General features: G+C 55.1%; 1 protein-coding gene across 1 annotated transcript; it reads left to right on the top strand.

Annotated features, from left to right (window-relative positions):
* The first annotated feature begins 13,861 nt into the window (after positions 1 to 13,861).
* On the top strand, positions 13,862 to 17,225 carry LOC139591448 (folate receptor gamma-like). Its single transcript, XM_071430001.1, has 4 exons — positions 13,862 to 14,389; positions 14,954 to 15,142; positions 15,571 to 15,706; positions 16,569 to 17,225. Exons 1-4 carry the CDS (start codon positions 14,222 to 14,224, stop codon positions 16,934 to 16,936), a joined length of 861 nt encoding a protein of 286 aa, XP_071286102.1. The 5' UTR covers positions 13,862 to 14,221; the 3' UTR covers positions 16,937 to 17,225.
* Positions 17,226 to 22,330: the final 5,105 nt, after the last annotated feature.

Raw genomic sequence — 22,330 nt, 5'->3', positions numbered from 1 at the left:
GAGGTAAAACCTGGGTGGGATCCTGGTGTGGTGAGAGGCAGAGGGAGCAGAGCAGAGCTGGGGGTGAGCTTCCCTACCCTACAAGGCTCACTTTACCCCACTCAGTTCCAGAGGTGTCCCAGGCACGAGGCTGGAGCTACGGGGCAGCTGCTCCCCAGGGTTTGCAGCTTCCAGGTGTGGGAAGCACCTGCACCCCTGTCCCAAAAACCCCTCCCTAAATCTCCTTGTTCTGCACTGTCCCAGCCCCAGTGCCCTGGGGAACTTCCTCCGTGCCCAGCTGGTCCATCCCTGCTAGGAGCCCAGTAAATAACTCTGTGATTTGAGGCTGCACCCGCCGGCCCCAGCCCTGGTGTGCGGCACAAAAGGGGCTGAGATAAGGCCCTTGCCCAGCTCCCTGCAGCATCCAGCACGGGCTGTGCAGAGCTGGGGCCAGGGGGGACAGGGATGGGGCACGGCAGAGGTTTGGGGCACTCAGGGCTGGCCTCTGGCCACTCCTGTCTCTCGGGCTGGACACTGCACTGTAGCTGTGCTGCTCTCACTGGCCCTGTCAGGTGCTGCGGCCTGAAGGTGACTTCTCCTCCTCCTTCCATTCTGTGTCATGTGGGGATGGTTGTGGGAGAACCTTCCCCACGTCACAGCCAGCAGCTCAGTGCAGGCCCAGGTCAGCCCTGCAGGGCAGCAGGCATGGCTGGGAGGGGAGCTGTCCCTTTGTTCTTTTTAAGTTTTTCTGAACCTCCTGATGTTTACATCCTTGTAATGAACTTTCTCACGCACTTTATGCAAACAACTCATTGTTTTGCATTCTTTTATAGAGGAAAATAAATTTGATGGACTGTTGGTTTGTCCAGTGTCATTGGAGAGGTGGCACTGTCACCTTCCAATTCACTGTTCACTTTTGAAAATCTATAAATGTTAGAATCAGGAATTAAACACTCTCTTTTTTACCTTAGAGAGCTGCATGTCCACGTTGTTTTATTTTAAAAGTAATATAGCGACAGGGAGCAGAGGCTGGAAAGCCCCAGCTCTGGAGCTGGAAAGGGACAGTGGGGCCCAGGGCCTGGGCATGGCTCTGGACAGGCTCCTGCTCTGCCCTGGGCTGCAGAGTGCCCACAGTGATGGGACCAGGCGGGCAAGGGCCGTGTCCTGCCCGGGCCATGCCTGAGGAGCAGCAGGGCTGGCTGCTGGGGGCCATGCCCACAGGGCACTGCTGCTCTGGTGGCTCTGGGCACAGGCACAGTTCTCGGGGACGTCCTTTGGCCAGCAGGCCCCAGGCAGCCCATGGTCCCCAGCTGTTGCAGTGTGATGTCATGGTTTGCCTCAGGTACCCCGGGGTTCTCCCTGGAGATTCCTTCCCCAGGTGTGTCAGTCACCTGTCCTTTCCCCTCCCTGACCCCAGCTGAGCGCTGTCTGTCAGTCCTGGCATTCCAGAAGGCCTCGAGTGATTGGCAGGGTTCAAAGGATGCCCCCTACCCTTGGGGGGACACTGGGCCATCCAGGTGTCCTTTGTCCCCTGAGACTTCCCCCCCACACACCTGGTTGGTGGTCCCCCGTGTTCCTTCCCTCTCCCCCAGGTAAAAGGGCAAGCAAACCACACGGTTTGGGGAGTTCTGTTGGAGCTGGTGCTGGATTCAGAGGCCTGTGGGCCTGAATAAAGCTCTGGATCCAAACCCTCCATCAGAACCAACTCCTTTCCTTAAAGTTTCTCTGGCAGAGGGAAACCAGAGCTCTTGCATGCCTGCACTTGTCTCCAAGTGCCCAGCTGCAGCACCCAGCCAGCCAAAAGTGTCCCTGGGGTGAAACACCACACACCCAGCCAGCCAAAAGTGTCTGCATGGTGAAACACCACACACCCAGCCAGCCAAAAATGTCTCTGGGGTGAAACACCACACACCCAGCCAGCCAAAAATGTCTCTGGGGTGAAACACCACACACCCAGCCAGCCAGAAGTGTCTGTATGGTGAAACACCACACACCCAGCCAGCCAAAAATGTCTCTGGGGTGAAACACCACACACCCAGCCAGCCAAAAATGTCTCTGGGGTGAAACACCACACACCCAGCCAGCCAGAAGTGTCTGTATGGTGAAACACCACAGTGCCGCTGTTTGGTTGAGCACCAAGGGCCAGACAAGCTCAGGCACATCCCATCTGGCCATATTGGTAATATTCCAACACCTGGCCATCCAGGCTTGGCCCTGTGTGTGTGAGGGGCTGGGTGGGGGTCACAGCAGGAGAGGGCGGGCAGGGCCACCCTGCACACCTGGGCTGGGCTCCCAAACAGGAGCTGACACTGCAGCAGCTCCCGGGTTTGCCAAGGGACCTTCATGGAACCGTGGCTTTTGGGCTCGGCCAGTAGCCAGAAACCAGGTGGTTTCTCTTTAAAATTACACCAGTTCTGTCCTCCCTGCTTTGTCTCTGCTTCACCTGGAGTGTTCACCAGTGGCCAGCCTGCTGGAAACAGCAGTCATTCCACAATTAGCAGGCACTAATGAGGCTGCTGGAGCTTCCAGGGGATGCTGCAGTTCAGCCTCCTCAGCTGGCCCATTTAAACTGGGAATCACAGAATCACAGACAGGTTTGGGTTGGAAAGAACCTTAAAGGCCATCTCATTCCAACCCCCTGCCCTGCCATGCCATGTCCCCAAGTGCCACTTCTGAGACAATCTCTGCCCAGAGACGCTGGCAGAGCCTTGTCCACAGGTGAGAGCCCCTGTCCTGCTGCTCAGAGCTGTCCTCAGACCCCATCCCGTGGGAAGGAGCTTTGGGACACACTGTGAGTGGCAGAGGCTTCCCCACCCTCAAAAAGGAGTGAGACAAACCCAAAGGAGAGCCCTTGGGTCCCCAACGAGCCCCTGGGTCTGGCATGGGGGAGACACTGCGGGTTTTCCTTATGCCCAAAGCTTGGCTTGCAGCCCTTGGGTTCCCAAAGAGCCCCTGAGTCTGGCATGGAGGAGAAAACTGTGGATTTTCCTGTGGGTTTTCCCTGTGCCCAAAAACTGTGGATTTTCCTGTGGGTTTCCCTGTGCCCAAAAACTGTGGATTTTCCTGTGGGTTTCCCTGTGCCCAAAAACTGTGGATTTTCCTGTGTGTTTTCCTGTGGCCAGGCTGGGACGGGCAGCGCCAGCCCGAGCTCCTGGGGCAGCATCTCCAGTCTGGTACTCAAGAGGGTAACTGGGGAGCCCAGACGGTAACTGGGGAGCCACGAGGGTAACTGGGGAGCCCAGACGGTAACTGGGGAGCTCTGAGGGTAACTGGGAGCCCGGGGACACCCGCAGGGCCAGAGGCGGGTGCCGTGTGTCCCTGGCAGGGCAGGTGCGGGCCGGGGTCCCCTGGGCAGAGCCCCCTGCCCTGTGCCGGGAGCGGCCCAGCGCGGGGCCAGCGGCGGAGCGCGGCTCGATGCCTCCCTCTGCCGGGGCTGCGGCCCCAGCGGGGACCGACCGGCCCGGGGAGCGCGGGTGGGGATCGGGGAGGGGGGATGCGGGATGTGAGATGTGGAATGCGGGATGTGGGATGTGGGATGTGAAAAGTGAAATGCAGGATATGGGATGCGATGCGGGATGTGGGATATGGGATGCGGGATGTGATATGTGGGATGTGGATGTGGAATGTGGGATGCGGGATGTGAAATGTGGGATGCGGGATATGGGATGCGATGCGGGATGTGGGATGTGGGATGTGGGATGTGGGATTTGGGATGTGGATGCAGGGTGAGGGAGGCAGATGTAGAGGCAGGAGATGGGATGTGATGCAGAATCCAGGGACAGGAGGCAGATGCAGGATGCAAGAGGCAGGTGGGGGATGTGGAAAATGCAAATGCAGGAGGTGGGTGTGGATGCAGGAGGAGGGAGGTGGGATGCAGATGGGGATGCAGGAGGAGGGAGGTGGGATGCAGATGGGGATGAGGGATGCTCCAGTCCCTGCTGGCCCCGTCACCCTGTGGCCTCAGGCTGCACTGGGGGCTCCCCAGGTCACCAAGGAGAGGAACCATCTCCACAGAGTCACACAGGTTGCCCCATGCCAGATGCACCCAGAGGCTCTTGGTGCCGTGTCAGGATCTTCATGGAAAGGTTTTTTCTTCCATTCTTCTTCCTTCTGTCACATTCCTCCTTTTCCTGGAGCAGGGAGACAGCCCAGAAGTTGAGTCCCTGTGAGAGGCTGCTCTCCTGCATGGCCTCTGCAGAGGAACCTCAGCAAAGCTCAGTCAGGACCAGGACCCACGTGCCTTGGGGAGGTCTGAGGGACAACTGCCACCACCTCCCTGCCCCAAGGATCACAGAATCATTACAGTGGCAAAAGACCTCCAAGATGGAGAGAAACCATTTACAAGAGCCCAGAGGGACAGGAGCCAGGGAATGGCTGCCAGTGCCAGAGGGCAGGGCTGGATGGGATCTTGGCAGTGAGGAATTGTTCCCTGGCAGGGTGGGCAGGCCCTGGCACAGGGTGCCCAGAGCAGCTGGGGCTGCCCCTGCATCCCTGGCAGTGCCCAAGGCCAGGCTGGACACTGGGGACAGTGGGAGCTGTCCCTGCCATGGCAGGGGTGGAAGGAGATGATCCTTCAGGTCCCCTGCCACCCAAACCACTTCCTGATTCCATGATTCCCTGGTGTGCCTTTACCTTTGTGCCTACCTGGGAGCCCCAGGTAGGCCTGTGGCAAACCCACCTGGTGGTGGTCTCACAGCTTAGCCGGCCTGTCTGGGATGATGCATCAGGCAGGAATCCCACCTCGAGGTGGGGCCTCCCTCCCTTGTCAGCTCCTCTGCAGACCCTCGGAGCTGCTCCTTAAAGCTGCCAATTTCTGGGAGCTTCATTTGCTTTTCTGGTTAATCTTTAACTCCCCTTTGTGCCCACAAGAATAACTGTTCTCACTGATAACCCCTGGCTGATCCCTGTGATCCCTGTGGGCTCTGCTCCCTAATTAACTGATGGAAATCGCTGATATCCCTGGCACAATAGCGTGGATATCCAGCACTCTGCTATAGAATATTTTAGATTTTATTGAGGTATTTATTCATTCTTTTTTTAGCAAAGAAAGCAGGCACAGCCTCATTCTCCATTAGACCTTTTTGTGGGAGGGAAATCAATAAAGGAAATTATGTTTGGTTTAAATATTTATGCTGTGACATCACTCAGGGTATGGGCATTTCTCCAAATTAACCACATGAAGTGTGCAAAGCACAAGGCCACATCTGACCATAAAAAAGGCATACACAGAGCCATGGAATTGTGGAATGGTTTGGATTGGAAGGGACCTTAAAGTCCACAGAATCAGAGAATCATAGAATAGAATCATGGAGGCTGGCCCAGCCCTGCCAGCCCATGCAGTGCCAGCTGTGCCCCATGGGCACCTTGTCCCCAGCCCAGAGCACTCAGTGCCACCTGCAGGGGACACCTGCAGGGCTGGGCACTGCAAAGCTCCCTGGGCAGCCCCTGCCAAGGCTTGAGCTCCCTTGCCATGGGCAAATTGCTGCTGCTGTCCAAGCTGAGCCTGCCCTGGCCCAGCCTGAGGCTCTATCATTGTGAGAATTCACAACTCTCAGGTGGAACTTTATCACCCAAGTCTGTGCAGAAATTCCAGTTGGCACCAGGTGATGGGCTTGCCCTTCAATTTTAGCATAGTTTCTGCTGTCTTTCTGAGCTGTGTGACCCCACCACCCCTGTGAACCTCCAGCACAGACCCCCAGCTCCAGCCCAGCTCATGCCACAACTGTGGGGTCACACTTGGCTTCCTGCAGCTTTGTGGTGCTGTAGGGCTGACCCTATTTTTGCTCTGTACACAACTGGAGTCATGTTGGCCATGAGAATGTCAGCACTGTGAGAAGAATGTTTCACAAATTTGTGAATCTTGGTCAGGCTGATCACTGCAGTGCTGGGGATTAGCACAGCACAGGTGTGGGAGGCGCAGGTGTTCGAAGCCCTGCTCTCAGTGGTGGAGAAAGTGTGCATGGAATACATCTTGTCAGGGCTAAAGCAAGGAATGCATGGAAGTGTGCATGGAATACATCTTGTCAGGGCTAAAACAGGGAATGCATGGAAGTGTGCATGGAATACATCTTGTCAGGGCTAAAGCAGGGAATGCATGGAAGTGTGCATGGAATACATCTTGTCAGGGCTAAAGCAGGGAATGCATGGAAGTGTGCATGGAAAACATCTTGTCAGGGCTAAAGCAGGGAATGCATGGAAGTGTGCATGGAAAACATCTTGTCAGGGCTAAAGCAAGGAATGCATGGAAGTGTGCATGGAATACATCTTGTCAGGGCTAAAACAGGGAATGCATGGAAGTGTGCATGGAATACATCTTGTCAGGGCTAAAGCAGGGAATGCATGGAAGTGTGCATGGAATACATCTTGTCAGGGCTAAAGCAGGGAATGCATGGAAGTGTGCATGGAATACATCTTGTCAGGGCTAAAGCAGGGAATGCATGGAAGTGTGCATGGAAAACATCTTGTCAGGGCTAAAGCAAGGAATGCATGGAAGTGTGCATGGAATACATCTTGTCAGGGCTAAAACAGGGAATGCATGGAAGTGTGCATGGAATACATCTTGTCAGGGCTAAAGCAGGGAATGCATGGAAGTGTGCATGGAATACATCTTGTCAGGGCTAAAGCAGGGAATGCATGGAAGTGTGCATGGAATACATCTTGTCAGGGCTAAAGCAGGGAATGCATGGAAGTGTGCATGGAAAACATCTTGTCAGGGCTAAAGCAGGGGGATTGGCATTAAACCCCGCCGGCCGTGCAGCACCTGCAGCCCATCCCTGTCTGCTGGACTGGGGCAGCAGCCCCAGTGCTGGGCAGGACTGGGCAGTGTGGGGCTGCTGGGAGCCCAGTGCTGCCCTCTCGGGGTCTCTGCTGCTCACAGTGACCCCGGGATGTGTCACAAAGTCTCTGTCCCAGCCTGGCAGTCAAAGAAAGAGTCAGAGCTCTTCAGTTCTGGGTCTCAAGGTTGTTTATTTATCTTATCTATAAACGTCTTTCTCCTGACCTGGCAAGGTCCACTCAGCAGGACAGTCCAAAGCACTCTGCCTGCCCCAGGGCAGTGTTATCTTTTTATACAAAAAACTACGTGTGCAATATTTACAATAACATTCCAATACCTATCACCTATGTTAGACAGTGACCTTCTACTCTAAACCAATCCAAAAGTACCAACATCACAGCAGAAGATGGAGGCCAAGAAGAAGGAGAAAGGCTAGACATACCCAGATTCCTCCATCTTGCTTCCTGAACCCCCATTCTAAAAACCCCAAAAATCTATTTTTCACCCCGTGATAAGTTCACTATCATTCTACTTAAACTCTTGTGGCTGCAGATCTTCATCTAAGGTTGGTAACTTGCTCCATGGGTCATAATCAAACCCACAGGCATTCTGGGCTCTGTGCCAGGGTCTCTGAGCTCCCTGACAGGGGTCCTGGCAGTCCAGGACAGCCAGAGGGATGTCCTGAATTCCGACACTGCCCACCTGAGAGTCCCACTCAGGCTGAGATCTGCCCTGTCTGCTGGACTGGGACACCCAGCCCAGTGCTGGGCAGGACTGGGCAGTGTGGGGCTGCTGGGAGCCCAGTGCTGCCCAGCCCCACTGCCCCAGAGATCAGCCCCAGCCACCTCCCTGCAAGGTCTCCTGGTGGCCTTGGGCTCACGGGCACCCACCAGGACCCCAGGCCCTTCTCCAGTTCTCCTTTCTGGTCAGAGACTCCTCATCTGGAATAAAAGCGCCGATTAAAATGAAATTTAACCCAAAGTCTGTGGCACAGGTCTGCTCAGGCCCAAAGCCACCGCACAGCCTGTCCTCAGGCTCTGGTTTATTCCTGCTAAAATTGGTTACTGATAGCAAGGAGCTGCTGTGACTCAGCTGGGTGTTTGCATTCTGTGGGATTGACTTCCCAAGCACTCTCCCATCTCGAGCTCAGGATCTGTTTCCATGGCAGGGAGGTGATCAGTGCCCAGCTGTCCCAGGCTGCAGTGCCACCCTCAGCCCCCTCTTACAGCCCCGAGCCTCTTCAGCCTCCCACGGGAGCTGCCACCATCACAATCCTCAGGGAACACCCTCCCCCTGCCAGCTGGGAGCCCCTCTGACACAGAGACTGAAGAGATTCCTTTCTTCTCTGGAGCTTCATTTTCTTCTACTGGAAGGTGTCCCTGCCTGTGGCAGGGATGGACCTGGGTGGGTTTTAAGGTCCCTCCCAACCCAAACCCTTCTGTTGGAATACATGAAGTAAAAGCCTCTCTGAGTCCCTCAGAGACAGAAAGGAATGCAGGGATTGAACTGGAACCTCTAGAGAAACTGAAATATATTAATCCTCACAGACATGAAGTAGGAATGTAAATTCTAGTTTTAAGTAAGTAGAAAAAGATTTTAAGAGACTGTGCTAGAAGTCAAAGGCCCTAAAGCCTAGTTTAAACTTCAGTAGTGATACCTTGCACAAAATTAACTTAGCTCCAGACATCATGAAAACAGAGCAGAACAGTGCTTGCATTTCTGGAGAGAACAGATAGAGCCATTTGTGTGAGCAGATAGAGCTGTGTGTGGAGGTTCTGGGTAAGGACTGACACTGCTTTCGCACATTAGAATTAAGCCAGGAGAGGTGTAGGAAGAATGTTTTAGGATCATGTTTTTAGCTGATTAGATGATTTATGAATACAATCCCCCTGTATTGGGGTAAAAGAGGCAGTAGTACTTGCTGCTGCCTCTGCTCATCAGGACTCTGTGCCAGAAAGCTTTTAGCTTTGTTTAGCATGGGCTTGAATACTCTGAACTCTTCACCTTCGAGGCTGATGTATTAATGAAATAAACAACTTTACACCAAACAACTGCTCCTGTGTCTTTGAAGGCCCAAGACCCACTCCTAACTCAACGCCTTCCATCCTTCCATGATCCTGTGCCCAGCCTGGCTGAGAGCTGTGACACAGGTCCTGCACCCACAGCCCAGAGCACGGCCACTGCTGGCCATGGGCTCTGTGCTGCATTTGCAAGGTCTCAGGGAGCTGAGCTGTGCCAGCTTTGTTCTGTGGGCTCGTCCTGTGGGTTTGTGCTGCATTTGCAAGGTCTCAGGGAACTGAGCCGTGCCAGCTTTGCTCTGTGGGTTTGTTCCCCCAGCTTTCCTTCAGACCATGGCCATGGCCCTGCTGCTCCTCACTGCGTGGTGCAGAGGTGCCTTTGATGGGACACAGAGAGCAGCAGGACTCTGTGCTCAGGGGAGACGGTCAGGCTCCAGCACACTGAGGCAGTGCAGGGAAATGCTTACCAGGGTGGCAGAGGGGACAGGGTGGGGTACAGAGGGGAATGAGGCAGTGAGGGATGGGCACAGGCTGCTGCTGGAGACCCCATGGCTACAAGCAGCTCTGGAATGCTCACTTAAGGAAATACAAGCTCAGAGAGGGACAAAAGTGGTTTGGAGGGACAAAGAGAGCACAGAATGAGCATCTGGTGTGGGAAAATGCAGCATATTTAGGTAAGGGGGGGTGTGCAGGGATACAGGCAGAACAACAGGGAGATGGTGCAGTGTTCTGCATCATCCCATGCACAAGGACAAGGTCTGGGCATTCACATGGGACAAGCTGGAAAGTTTTTTGGGGAGATGGGGGGATCTGCACACCCATGAACCCGGTGTCTGTGCAGGGAAAGCTCACAGGAAGTGTAACTCAGGGCTGAATCACAGGTAAATGGGCAAACCCCATCCCTGGAAGTGTTCCAGGCCAGGCTGGACAGGGCTGGGAGCAACCTGGGACAGTGGGAGCTGTCCATGCCCATGCAGGGGCTGGAACTGGAGGAGCTTTAATGTCCCTCCCAGCCAAACCCTCCTTTGATTCTATGATTTCTGCTTTTCAAATGTTTTCTGGGCAAACATCAAGTCAACCAAATGGCTCCAGGACCAGCTGCAAAAATCTGCAGAAGTCCCTGGTGCAGAAGGCTGGGCAGGAAGGAGTGAAAGCATTGCTGTGCCTCAGATTCCTGATGCCCACAGGAGCAGGAAAGTTAAAGCAGGATTAGAGCAGGATGCGTCCGGGAAGGGGCAGTGCCCTCCTGGGGCAGCACCGTTTTGGGGCCAACTTCCCTGTTCTGCTCTGTGGTGGCCAAACCACACCAAGAGCAGCTCCAGGGCAGCCCTGGGGTCAGGAGAGGGCATGAGCTGCTGACTGAGAGCAGATCCAGCAGAGAGGGATCCACCAGGAGACCCCCAGAGCCCCTGGAGCTGTTTCCAGAAAGGCCCAGAAGAACAGGCTGCTCACACCAAGAGCAGGATGCTGCATGCCAGGGTGGGGAATGTTTCCTACAAAAAGTGTCCCCAAACAGGGGCAGTGCCCCAGGACCACCTGCTCGGATCAATGCTGGAGCCAGGACTGGTGATCTCCTTTCCTACCCTCTCTCCTGCCTCCCTCTTTCACTTCACTCTTTTATTTCTCTCACTACTACAACATAGGGGCAAAGCATGCATCAATTTCCACATGCATCAATTTCCACACCAAGTGTGGAGCTAGCCAATAAAACCTGGTGAGCTTTGTTTTTTGGACCCTTCTGTCTTTTGCCATTCCTTTGTGACCCTTCTTTTGGGCACCTATGACTCCTGGGTGCTCCCTTCTACACAAGAGTGGGACGTGACACCTGGCACGACTGAGTCACCGAACAATGGAACAACAGATTTCAGAGAAAAAGCAGCTGAGATGAACACACAGTGATGCACTGGGGGGAACACGTCAGATGGAAGATGACAGGCTGGTGGCTGACAATTATCTCTCAGGAACAAGCTGTCACTGCTCTGACAATGTTACAACACAGTTCAGTGATCAGCAGTTCCAAAAACAAACCAGATATTAGAAATTCCCTGGCAAGGAGCAGAAAATGTGGCCAGGACAGTGCAGGGCATCTGAAACTGCCAGAGTCCTGAGCCTCCGGGGGCAAAATTCTGCTGGTGGAGGGAGCAGGGGTGGAAAAGGGTCTGAAATGGGTGGGGAAGATCTGCTCAGGGACATCTCAGTGTGAGGGGTCGGGAGCACAAAGCTGTTTTCTACCTGCCAGGAGGGAGCAGGGACAGGAGCAGAGGGAACGGCCTCAGGCTGGGCCAGGGCAGGCTCAGCTTGGACAGCAGCAGCAATTTGCCCATGGCAAGGGAGCTCAGGCCTTGGCAGGGGCTGCCCAGGGAGCTTTGCAGTGCCCAGCCCTGCAGGTTGTGAAAGATGATCTGGAGTTCCCCAGACCGTGCCCAGGACAAACATCGGGACCCTGAGGGCCCTGATGGGAATTCTGGCCTGCCAGTGGTGGATGAATGCCAAAACTCCTGAGGGCCCTGATGGGAATTCAGGCCTGCCAAGGGATTGTTCACAGCTGTGTCTACAGCTTCTGGGAGGGCCTGCCAAGGGTGACACACCCTGTATGCTGGCACCTGTTTCCCAACAATAGCTTGAGAATTTCCCCACCTCTTGGCCTGGCTGGGCTTTTCTGGGGTAACCTTTGGTGGTCCCCCTCCCTCACAGAAAAGCCATCATCTGCTTTATGACCATTGTGATGGACAGGCTGAGATGGGAGAAGCCTCTCCCTCAAGGATTGAGCCATGAAACCCCCATGTGGAGAAGCCCCCCTCTCCCTCAAGGACTGGGACTGAAACCCTCATGTGGAGAAGCCTCTCCCTCCTTCCAAGAACTGGGATTGAAACCCCTGACCCAGGGGAGGGGGAGAGCCGACCTGACCAAAGCCAGATTTTGCCAAGCCCTACCTGATGGCTGGACCAAGAGGACAATGGCTCTCACGTACTGCTGAGAACATGGACTACCTGTTACATCTGTTCTTTATTGTACCTGTTTCCCCCCCCTTACAATTTTCAGTAGAGTTATCATAATAAAAACCTCTGAGTTAGCCAGAGATTTCGAGATCTCCCCAACGTAACAGGCAGATCCTCAGCCAGACTGGACCAAAGGACATGGTCTCTATGTTTGGTAGCTATATCCCCCCTCTTTTGCTGTTTTTCTCTCTTTCTCTGTCTTTTCTCTCCCTTAATCCCTCAATCTCATTTGCTGTGGTCGCTCAATAAAGGTGCATTTGGTTTGATTATCACTGCAATCCCCATCCCGTGTTGTGTTTCGCACTCTGAGATCAGTGAATGAACCATCACCACCCGTGTTCCTACGAGCAGATTGTGACACAGGTGTCCCCTGGAGGTGGCACTCGGTGCTCTGGGCTGGGGACAAGGTGGGGAGGTCTCTTCCAGCCTCAGGGATTCTGTGATCCGCACAGCAGGGTCTCGCAGAGCCTGAAGTGCTCACATGTGAAATTTAGAAGGATCTGCTGCTCGGGCAGGTGATTCATCCCTGAAACAGCAGTGATGTGAGTGAAGAAAAGATGTGAGTGAAGACAAGAGCGAATCAGCCCCCCAAGCTGCTCCAGGAGGAAGATCTGTCCCCATGCTGAGGGCAGGGGCTTTCCACGGGCTCTGGTGAGGCCTTCAGCCCCAGTGGATGTGCTCAGGGGTTCCAAGGAGCTGCACTGCTGCCCCTCAGCTCTGCATTTCGGGTTTGTGGTGGGACTTGTTCTTTTCCCTCTGAGGAGCAGCCTGTGTGACATTTGCTGCCTTTTGCCTTTTTTCCATGACTTGTTCCATACCCAGAGCCCTGGGTCAGTCCCTCCTGGGCTCTTCTGCCCCGTGCAATGGGCAGATCCCAGCGAGGGGAGGAAAGAGGGTTTGTGGTGAGGGGCCAGGGCTGGGCACACACCTGCTCTGGGAAGGAAACTCTGGATTTCTCCAGGCTGGAGCAGCCACTGCCACCCAAACATTGTCCCTGTGCTGACAAATGCTGGCACCAGCCACAGCTCCTCAAAGAGAGGGGGCAGTTCCTCCCCAGGGCAGCACCTGTGCCAGCAGCTCTGCTGTTAAAGCTGCCCCAGGAAGCTGCTGGGCTGCCTCTGAGTGCTGGAGAGGGTGCAGAGGCTTTTCAGGCTGGTAAGGCTGACACTGATTTGGGGGCATAAATGCAGTTATAATGCAAGTTAGCTACTTCCCAGCTCTCAGGCTTCTGTGTCTGTCTCCTCAGGCCTGTAGCTGCTTTTTCTGGGGCATTTTGTGCTATTTTAATGCTGGAAATGCTTTGTCTTGCTTCTGTGTTTTGCAAAGTTCTTCTTCAAATGTATCTGGTTCAGATCCTTGTGCTGTGTCAACGAGGAATGGGAAGGAATTTTCTTGGTTAAGTCTTGATCTTGGTTGATTGGTGTGGGGTTGTTTTTTGGGGTTTTTTAGAAAATGGCTATAAAATTGGTCCCAGCCTCTAGGCAGGCAGAGGAGGCCGAGGCACAGCATGTGAAATGTCTTTTATTGCTCAAATCAGAGCAGGCTGGAGCACACTGGGGTGGTGGGAGGTGACCCTGCCCATGGCAGGGGTGGAATGAGATGGGCTTTGAGATTCCTCCCAGCCTTCTGTGATGCTCTGGTGATTCAGCTCTCCACTGGAGACCTCAGGAGAGGGTGTCCAAGTCTCAGATAAAGAAAATGTTTTCCTGTCTTAGCATAGTCCTGAAGTCACCATGGGCCTCCTGCAGCTCCTGGCCCACCCAAGGTGCCGTGTCTGGTGCACTCCCTGAACTCAGGAGAGACATCCCTGCACTCCCTGAACTCAGGAGAGACATCCCTGCACTCCCCCTGCCTTGGTGCACCAGGGCTGGGGCTGGCAGCTCCTCTCTGAAGCACTGGGGAGGCAGAAGGACCCCGAAGGTTGCGGGTGTCCCCGAGCCCCCCTCCTGGCTCAGGGCTGATGGAGAGCCCAGCCCCAGCTCTCCCAGGGCTGTTTGTCCCCACCGTGGTGCTGTCCTGGTGACAACGGTGCCCGACCTTGCAGCCTGCCTGGGGGGGCTGCTGCGTGTCCTTGGTGCCATCAAGATGTGTTGTATTGTCCCTGGAGGAGCTGCCCGGCTGCACAGCACCTCCCTCGCTGCTGCCTGCGACAAACCCTCTCCTGGGCTCTCCCCTCTCCTGGGCTCTCCCCTCTCCTGGGCTGTCCCTCTGTCCCCTCTCCTGGGCTCTCCCCTCTCCTGGGCTGTCCCTCTGTCCCCCCTCTCCCCAGCCCTGTCCCCTCTCCTGGGCTGTCCCTCTGTCCTCTCTCCCAGCACTGTCCCCTCTCTGCCCAGCTTTGTCCCCTCTGTCCCCTCTGCCCAGCCCTGTCCCCTCTCCTGGGCTGTCCCCTCTCTCCCCTCTCTGTCCCCTGTCCCCCAGCGCTGTCCCCTCTCTCGCAGCCCGTTCCCGGCATGGCAGTGGCTCGGGCAGTGGCTCAGGCGGTGGCCCTGGCGGTGGCGCTGGCGGTGGCGCTGCTGCCGCTGGCAGCCGAGGCGGGGAAGGAGCCGCTGCTGAACGTCTGCATGGATGCCAAGCACCACAAGAGCGAGCCGGGCCCCGAGGGCAAGCTCTACGAGCAGGTAGGAGCGGGGCTGGGCTGGCACACCTGGCTGGGCACCTGCACACCTGGCTGGGCACCTGCACACCTGGCTGGCACACCTGGCTGGGTAGTGGCACACCTGGATGAGTACCCCAGAGCACAGTGGGGAGAGGAAGGAAGGAAGGAAGGAAGGAAGGAAGGAAGGAAGGAAGGAAGGAAGGAAGGAAGGAAGGAAGGAAGGAAGGAAGGAAGGAAGGAAGGAAGGAAGGAAGGAAGGAGAGGAAGGAGAGGAAGGAGAGGAAGGAGAGGAAGGAGAGGAAGGAGAGGAAGGAAGGAGAGGAAGGAAGGAGAGGAAGGGCTCTCCTCTGCTCCCTCAGTGTGGGACACCCTCCTTGCTCTGCCCCAGCCCCTCAGCAGAGGAAGGGGGTTTGTTTGTGTCCCTGGGCTGGCACAATTCCTGCTGAGGAGCTGATCTGCTGCCCCAGCTCTGCCTTGCTGCAGTGCCCAGCTCCTGAGTGACCAGGAGTTTGCTGGAGAGGACAAAGTGCTGTGGTTGCTGTGGGCTCTGCCCCCGGAGCTGCTGCCTGTCCCCTCTGTGCTGCAGTGCTCCCCCTGGAAGGACAACGCCTGCTGCACGGCCAACACCAGCCTGGAGGCGCACAAGGACCAGTCCTACCTCTACAACTTCAACTGGAACCACTGCGGGGTGATGCCACCCAAGTGCAAGCGCCACTTCATCCAGGACACGTGCCTGTACGAGTGCTCCCCCAACCTGGGGCCCTGGATCCAGCAGGTGGGCTCAGACCCGGGATCCTGGGACTCTTGGCGTTGGGAGGGACATTAAAACTCGGCCTGTGCCACCCTGCCATGGCAGGGACACCTCCCACTGTCCCCAGTGTCCAACCTGGCCTTGGGCACTGCCAGGGATGCAGGGGCAGCCCCAGCTGCTCTGGCAATTCCATCCCAGCCCCTGCCCACCCTGCCAGGGAAGGATTTCTCTTCCATATCTAGGCTGTCTCAGCTTTCCCCACAGGACAGAAAGATTCCAAGGACGTTTCTGGCCTCTGACTGATGGAAGAATTCCTTGTGTCAGGACCCACCTGTGCTGGGCTGAGGCTCCTCTGGGACCAGCCGTGGCCCTGGGAGGGGCTGGGGGGATCTGGGGTGTGGCAGAGCCTCCAGGTCACACCTGCCCAGCGTGCCTGGCCCTGTGCCCTGCAGGTGGACAGCAGCTGGAGGAGGGAGAGGATCCTGCACGTGCCCCTGTGCAGGGAGGACTGCGAGGAGTGGTGGCAGGACTGCAAGGATGCCCTCACCTGCAAGGAGAACTGGCACAAGGGCTGGAACTGGGCCACAGGTTGGTGGGCTCTGGGAGCCTGTCCTCACCCCTGGCAGGTCACTGGCAGTGCCACTGCTGCCAGGAGCCCTCTTGTCAGAGCCCAGGACATTGCTCTGGCTGCCCTGGAGGGCTCCAGACCCTGGCAGGGGGCTCAGAGACCTTGGCATGGAGTCAAAGACCCCTGTGCCTTTGATTTTAACCCATGGAAAGAATTACTAACTGTGTGTGAGGAGTTACAAGCCACAAGAGTTTGAGTGGAATGATAGTGAATTTATCACAGGGTGAAAAAGTAGAATTTTGGGGTTTTTAGAATGGGAGTTCAAGAGGCAAGATGGAGGAATCTGGGTGTATCCTGTCTTCCTCCTTCTTCTTCTCCTTCTCCTTTTCTTTTCCTCCAATCTTCTGCTGTGATGGTGGCACTTTTGGATTGGTTTAGAGTAGAAGCTCACTGTCTAACACAGGTGATAGGTATTGGGAAGTAATTGTAAATAAAGCACACGTAGTTCTTAGTATAAAAAGATAACAGCACCCCAAGGGCAGGGACTGTGCCACAACCCGACCTGCCAGACAGACCTGCGGCGGGTCAGAGAAAGAATGTTATAGATAACAGAAAATAAACAGCCTTGGGAACCAGAGCCGAGGAGTCTCGGCTTCTTCAGTGGCAGGGCTGGGAGAAACAGGACTTTCTAACACCCCAGGGGTCATCGCAGGCCCAGGCACCGAGAGCCTGTCACCTCTCTGGGGTGTCAGGGCGGTGGCCGAGCCCCCAGCGCCCAGCTCAGGTGTGACTGTGGGCTGTGGGCAGGGGCCCTGCTCCTGCCGAGGGAAGGACAGGAGGGGATGGCTGCGCTCTCACCGTGCCACGCTGCTGTGTCCCCAGGAACCAACCGCTGTCCCTGGGGCTCCGAGTGCCGGCCCTTCCACCAGGTGTTCCCCCGGCCCCAGGACCTGTGTGAGAAGATCTGGTCCGGCTCCTTCAGGCTCAGCCCCGAGCGCCGGGGCAGCGGCCGCTGCATCCAGATGTGGTTCGACCCTGCCCGAGGCAACCCCAACGTGGCCGTGGCCCGGTACTACGCCGGGATAAAGAGATCGTCCCCCGGCCAGGAGGGCACCCTGGCTCCCCAGAGCGATGGCACCGGGCGGGCTCTGCCCTGCCCTGCGCTGCTCCTGCTGCCCCTGCTGCCCCTGGCCCTGCTGCTGCTGCTGCCCCCAGAGCTGGGGGGCTCCCGGGCATGGGGCTCCCTGTGACCCCTCTGGGACAGGGCACAGCCTGCAGGAGCTGGCACAAGCAGCTCTGTCCGTCCGTCTGTCCCAGTGCTCAGCATAGGTTGTGCTGCTGAACCGTGGCACCACCTCTCTGCTGACCAGAACAGGGATTTCCCTGCCTGTGCCTCCGGGGAAGAGCAGGGCAGTCTCTGCTCTGCTATGGGAGCTGCTGCACGTCTGTTCCTCCCCTGGCTGAGCTCTGGTGTTGGTGCTTTGGGCTGCTGTGACTCCCTGAGGGGTGCCTTTGGTAATAAAGTCTGGCTCTCTTTCAGCCCTGCTGTCCTGATCTGAAATATTCCTGAGGGAGGGGAGAGTCCCGGGGGTGCTGCTGGGTGTGGGGTCTGTAAATGGAGGAATTGGCCTGGGGGGAGGAAAGATCATAAAATTATAAATGGTTTCCATTGGAAGAGATGTCAAATCTCATTTCTTTCCACTCTCCTGCCATGGCAGGGACACCTCCCACTGTCCCCAGTGCCCAGCCTGGCCTTGGGCACTGCCAGGGATACAGGGGCAGCCCCAGCTGCTCTGGGCACCCTGTGCCAGGGCCTGCCCACCCTGCCAGGGAACAATTCCTCATTGCCAAGATCCCACCCAGCCCTGCCCTCTGGCACTGGCAGCCATTCCCTGGGTGCTGTCCCTGCAGGCCTTGTCCCCAGTCCCTCTGCAGCTCTCCTGGAGCCCCTGCAGGCCCTGCCAGGAGCTCTCAGCTCCCCCTGGAGCTGCTCCTCTCCAGGTGAGCCCCCCCGGCTCCCCCAGCCTGGCTCCAGCCCCTCTGGGCACTCTCCAGCAGCCCCAGGTGCTGGCCCAGGGCTGGGGCAGAGGGGCTGAGCTGTCCCTGCTGTGCCCCTGGCCAGGGGCTGCAGCCCAGGGGAGCTCCCTCAGCCCTGCCACACCTGCCTTGGGCTCAAGGTGAAGGTTCCCAGGCTGCAGGACCTGGACAGGCCCTGCTGCTCTGCTGCTCTGGGGTTTTTCTGCCTCTGAGGCAGAAATTTCAGCAGAACCTGAGGAAGGTCCTGCAGGGAAATGCAGGGCTGGGAAGGGCTGGGTGCCCTGCCTGGACAGAGAGGGCCCTGCTGCTGCTTTAGGGGTTGGGTAAAGCAGAAGGCAGGCTGACTCCTCACCCTCAGAGCTGCATGAGTGAGGGGAAGGTGTGGCAGAGCAGGGGAAGCTGCTGAGGAAGAAGCCCCAGGGGATGATGGCACTGGGCCTTTCCCTCCAGCTGCTGAGCTGGCACGGCCCAGGGACACCTGGCTGCCACCCCAGGGCCTTGATGCCATAAAAACCCAGTCCCAGGTGCTCAATCTGGGCATCTTCCAGCACCCCTTAGCCTGGGTACCCTCTGGGGACACCCCTCAAGGTCACCTCTCAAGGCTGGGCCAGGGAGATGTGCCCTGGTCTGGGTGAGTGACATGGGCCTCTGCTCAGCAATGGGGTTTGCTGCCTCTAGCAGAACTGCCTCAGTCTTGTTTCACATATCACACTGCTATTGTAGCTGCCTGTCTGTGCAGCAAACAATGCTGATTAACCTCTTAGTCTAGCCATTACCATAATGAATTTATGTATTTATATACATGAATGAATTTGTATTATATAAATTCATATATATTTCTATATATTTTCTATGTAGAATTATATCATATATATTGTATTATTTATAATATATAATGTATATTGTATATTATATATAAAAATAGTATATAATTATACATAATATAATATATATGTTATGTCGCAGACATCTTTCATGAAAAATCCTTTCTTAGGATTTTTCCTTGTGAGAAGCTGCAGTTTCAGCAACCAAAAGTAACCAATGGTTATCTGCTGCTGTGGAATGCAACAGGTAGACCCGTGATTGGTCTCCTGTGGGTGTTTGGATTTCCTGACCACTCATGGCAGAGCTGGCTCTTGCTCTCTGTCTGAGACACAGATCTTTGTTATTCATTCTTGTCTATTCTTAGCTTAGCTAGCTTCTGAAGAAACCTTTTCCTTTCTATTTCTTTTTAGTATAGTCTTAATGTAACATATATCATAAAATAATAAATCAAGCCTTCTGATCATGGAGTCAACATTCTCGTCTCTTCTTCATCCTGAAAACCCTTGTGACCACAGTCACATATGTTATATTATAATTTATAATATATAATATATTATATATTATATAGATAATATATAATAATATATAATATTATTATATATATTTATATATTTTTATTTTTATGTGTTTATATTTATATTTATATAAATAATAATTTATATATTTATATAAATATATTTGGGTTCCCAGCCTCAGTCCTGGAGGATTAAATCATGTAGAGGTTCAATCACAGCTGTGCAAAGCTTTAGACAGCAGCCACTGACCAGCTCTGGGGCTGGGCTTGGACCCAGCCTCACCCAGAGCCCCCTCTGGGGAGGAGCCCAGGAGGCCAAGGAGTCCAGCTGGGGTAGGTGGTGGTCTGGGGCTCTGTGGGGAGTGTTTGGGGTCCGTGGGGAATGTTTGGGGTCTATAGGGAGTGTTTGGGGTCTATAAAGAGTGTTTGGGGTCTATAAGGAGTGTTGGGGGTGTGTGGGGAGTGTTGGGGGTCTCTAAGGAGTGTTTGGGGTCCGTGGGGAGTGTTTGGGGTCTATGGGGAGTGTTTGGGGTCTATAAGGAGTGTTTGGGGTCTATAGGGAGTGTTTGGGGTCTATGGGGAGTGTTTGGGCTCTATGGGGAGTGTTTGGGGTCTATAAGGAGTGTTTGGGGTCTATAGGGAGTGTTTGGGGTCCTTTCTGCCCCTCAGGACTCGGGGAGGATCTCATGGCGAACTTTGTCTCCCACTCTGCCCATGGGGCAAGGCCAGGGCTGCCTGGGACAGGCCAAGCCCAGGCTGCAGAGCTTTGTCGTACTTCAGATGTTTTCAGGAGTTTTTAGATCAGAGCAGCTATTTCCAGAAGCTTTTCTGGCACATTCTTATTTTAAAATGCTCCTAACTATGTAGCCTCTGCCACAGCTGATCAGTAATTCCTTTCCTTTACATGAAACAGAGAAGCACTTTCCCTCTCCAACTTAAATATGATGCATTCAACCTAATTGCTCAAAGTACACTCTCTTGTCTCCAAAACTGGGAGGTGGAGCCCACAAGTGACCATTTGTTTGTCTGGGTTTTGTCACTGAGAGCGCTGGAGCTCAGCAAGGTGGGCTTGGCAATGCTGATGGAAATGGAAATGGAAATGGAAATGGAAATGGAAATGGAAACGTCTCCTTGTCGCTGCATCCCTGGCAGTGCCCAAGGCCAGGCTGGACACTGAGGGCAGCCTGGGACAGTGGGAGGTGTCCCTGCCATGGCAGGGGTGGCCCTGGCTGGGCTCTGGGATCCCTCCACCCCAAACCACTCCAGAATTCTCACACTGCACAAGGACAATGCCCAGGAGCTGGCATTTCAGGAACCCACGAGGTTCATTACAGATGGAATCAAAAGAGCAAATATTTTATTCCGCCCAGTCCTCACCAATGCAATGACTGGGCAGGAAGGGCACTAGGAGGCACCTGGCATAAATCCCCACCTTTGTGGTGATCCTGGCATGAGAAAAAGCCAGAAGTGATGGTTTACAGAAGGAAATGGCACAAGCATGGAAAGCAAAGAGAAGGATGGGAAGGCAAGAAGTGATTTGCATTCAGCAAGAGGCCGATGAAAGTACAGGCTGCTCTGTTATCCAAACGGTGGGGAAGCACAGGCAGTGATGGATGGGGTGACCAGGCATGGCACTTACTGTGCTCTTTGTTATAAATTGTTGTTCCTGCAATAGTCTAACATCAGCAGCAAAGTAAGAAATCAGGGAGAATAGGGGAGGAAATTAAAGGCCAATCAAACAGATGGTTTAAAATTAGCAGGGCAGGGTAAGGGCAGGGCGACAATTCCTCTGGGAACACTTACAGAGGGGCAGGGGCAGCCCAAGGGCTGCTGGCAGAGATCTTGGAGCACGAGCAGAAGATAAATGGGAATGAAAACCAGCGTGGAGTGGGCAACAGAGAGGTGGAAAAGGGCAGAGAGCCCCTGGGATTAACATTCAGCTCCTGAAAAGCCGTGCAGCAGAGAGGGCCGGTCCTCACCGAGCACACACGGCAGTGACCGAGCAATCTCAGGAGCAGATTGTGACACCGGGCTGCAATCTCTGCTGCAGGGGGGCAGCGCGTGGGGCTGGCAGGGCACAGACAGGGCGTGCGGCTGGGACAGGGCTGGGACACACCTGGGCACACCCAGGGCACACCTGGGCACACCTGGGCACACCTGGGCACACCTGGGACACACCCGGGACACACCTGGGACACACCTGGGCACCCCTGGGACACACCTGGGACACACCTGGACACACCTGGGACACACCTGGGACACACCTGGGCACACCTGGGACACACCCGGGACACAGCTGGGACACACCTGGGCACACCTGGGACACACCCGGGACACAGCTGGGACACACCTGGGCACACCCGGGACACAGCTGGGACACACCTGGGCACACCTGGGACACACCTGAGTACACCTGGGACACACCTGGGCACACCTGGGACACACCTGGGACACACCTGGGACACACCCGGGACACACCTGGGCACACCTGGGACACACCCGGGACACACCCGGGACACACCTGGGACACACCTGGGACACACCTGGGACACACCTGGGCACACCTGGGACACAGCTGGGACACACCTGGGACACACCCGGGACACACCTGGGCACACCTGGGACACACCCGGGACACACCTGGGACACACCTGGGCACACCTGGGACACACCGGGACACACCTGGGTACAGCCGGGACACACCCGGGACACACCCAGGACACACCCTGGACACACCTGGACACACCTGGGACACACCCAGGACACACCTGGGACACACCTGGGACACACCCGGGACACACCCGGGACACACCTGGGACACACCTGGGACATACCCAGGACAGGGCTGGGACACAGCTGTGTGAAAAACACCAATCACTTGTTTTAAAAATTTTAAAAGTTTAATGATGATAAAATGGTTATAAAAATAGCAATATAATTACAGTAATAATAGTACGGACAATTTGGATTAGGAGACAATATAAACAAAATATAAATAAATATAAATAAAAATAGAAACAAAGAGTTACAGACAGTCCAGGTACCTTTTCTGGGCAGCATAAGCCCGAAAAAGGCCCCACATTAACAGAGGATTAACCCTTAAAAGCAACAGCCTGTTGCATATTCATACACCTCACACATGATGCATAAATTCCATTCAAACACAGGATTCTGGCTGGGCAGTGTCAGCTGCTTCCTCTGAACCCTGACGGTGTCATCATGGCTGAGTGAGGCAGGAAGAAGTTCATTTCTCCTGATAATGGAGCAA

This window comes from Agelaius tricolor, unplaced genomic scaffold (genome assembly GCF_023055355.1).
Source record: "Agelaius tricolor isolate 1412-34295 unplaced genomic scaffold, bAgeTri1.0.p SCAF_7, whole genome shotgun sequence".
NCBI classification, from domain to species: domain Eukaryota; kingdom Metazoa; phylum Chordata; class Aves; order Passeriformes; family Icteridae; genus Agelaius; species Agelaius tricolor.
Note: the sequence above shows the minus strand (reverse complement) of the source record. Positions and strands in the feature narration are given on the sequence as shown.

Bases quoted from the DNA above. Each gene is read 5' to 3' on its own strand.
- LOC139591448 (XM_071430001.1), top strand. From the start codon at position 14,222: ATGGCAGTGGCTCGGGCAGTGGCTCAGGCGGTGGCCCTGGCGGTGGCG. The intron at 14,390-14,953 runs GTAGGAGCGGGG...TCTGTGCTGCAG, and splicing joins AGGGCAAGCTCTACGAGCAG to TGCTCCCCCTGGAAGGACAA. The intron at 15,143-15,570 runs GTGGGCTCAGAC...TGTGCCCTGCAG, and splicing joins TGGGGCCCTGGATCCAGCAG to GTGGACAGCAGCTGGAGGAG.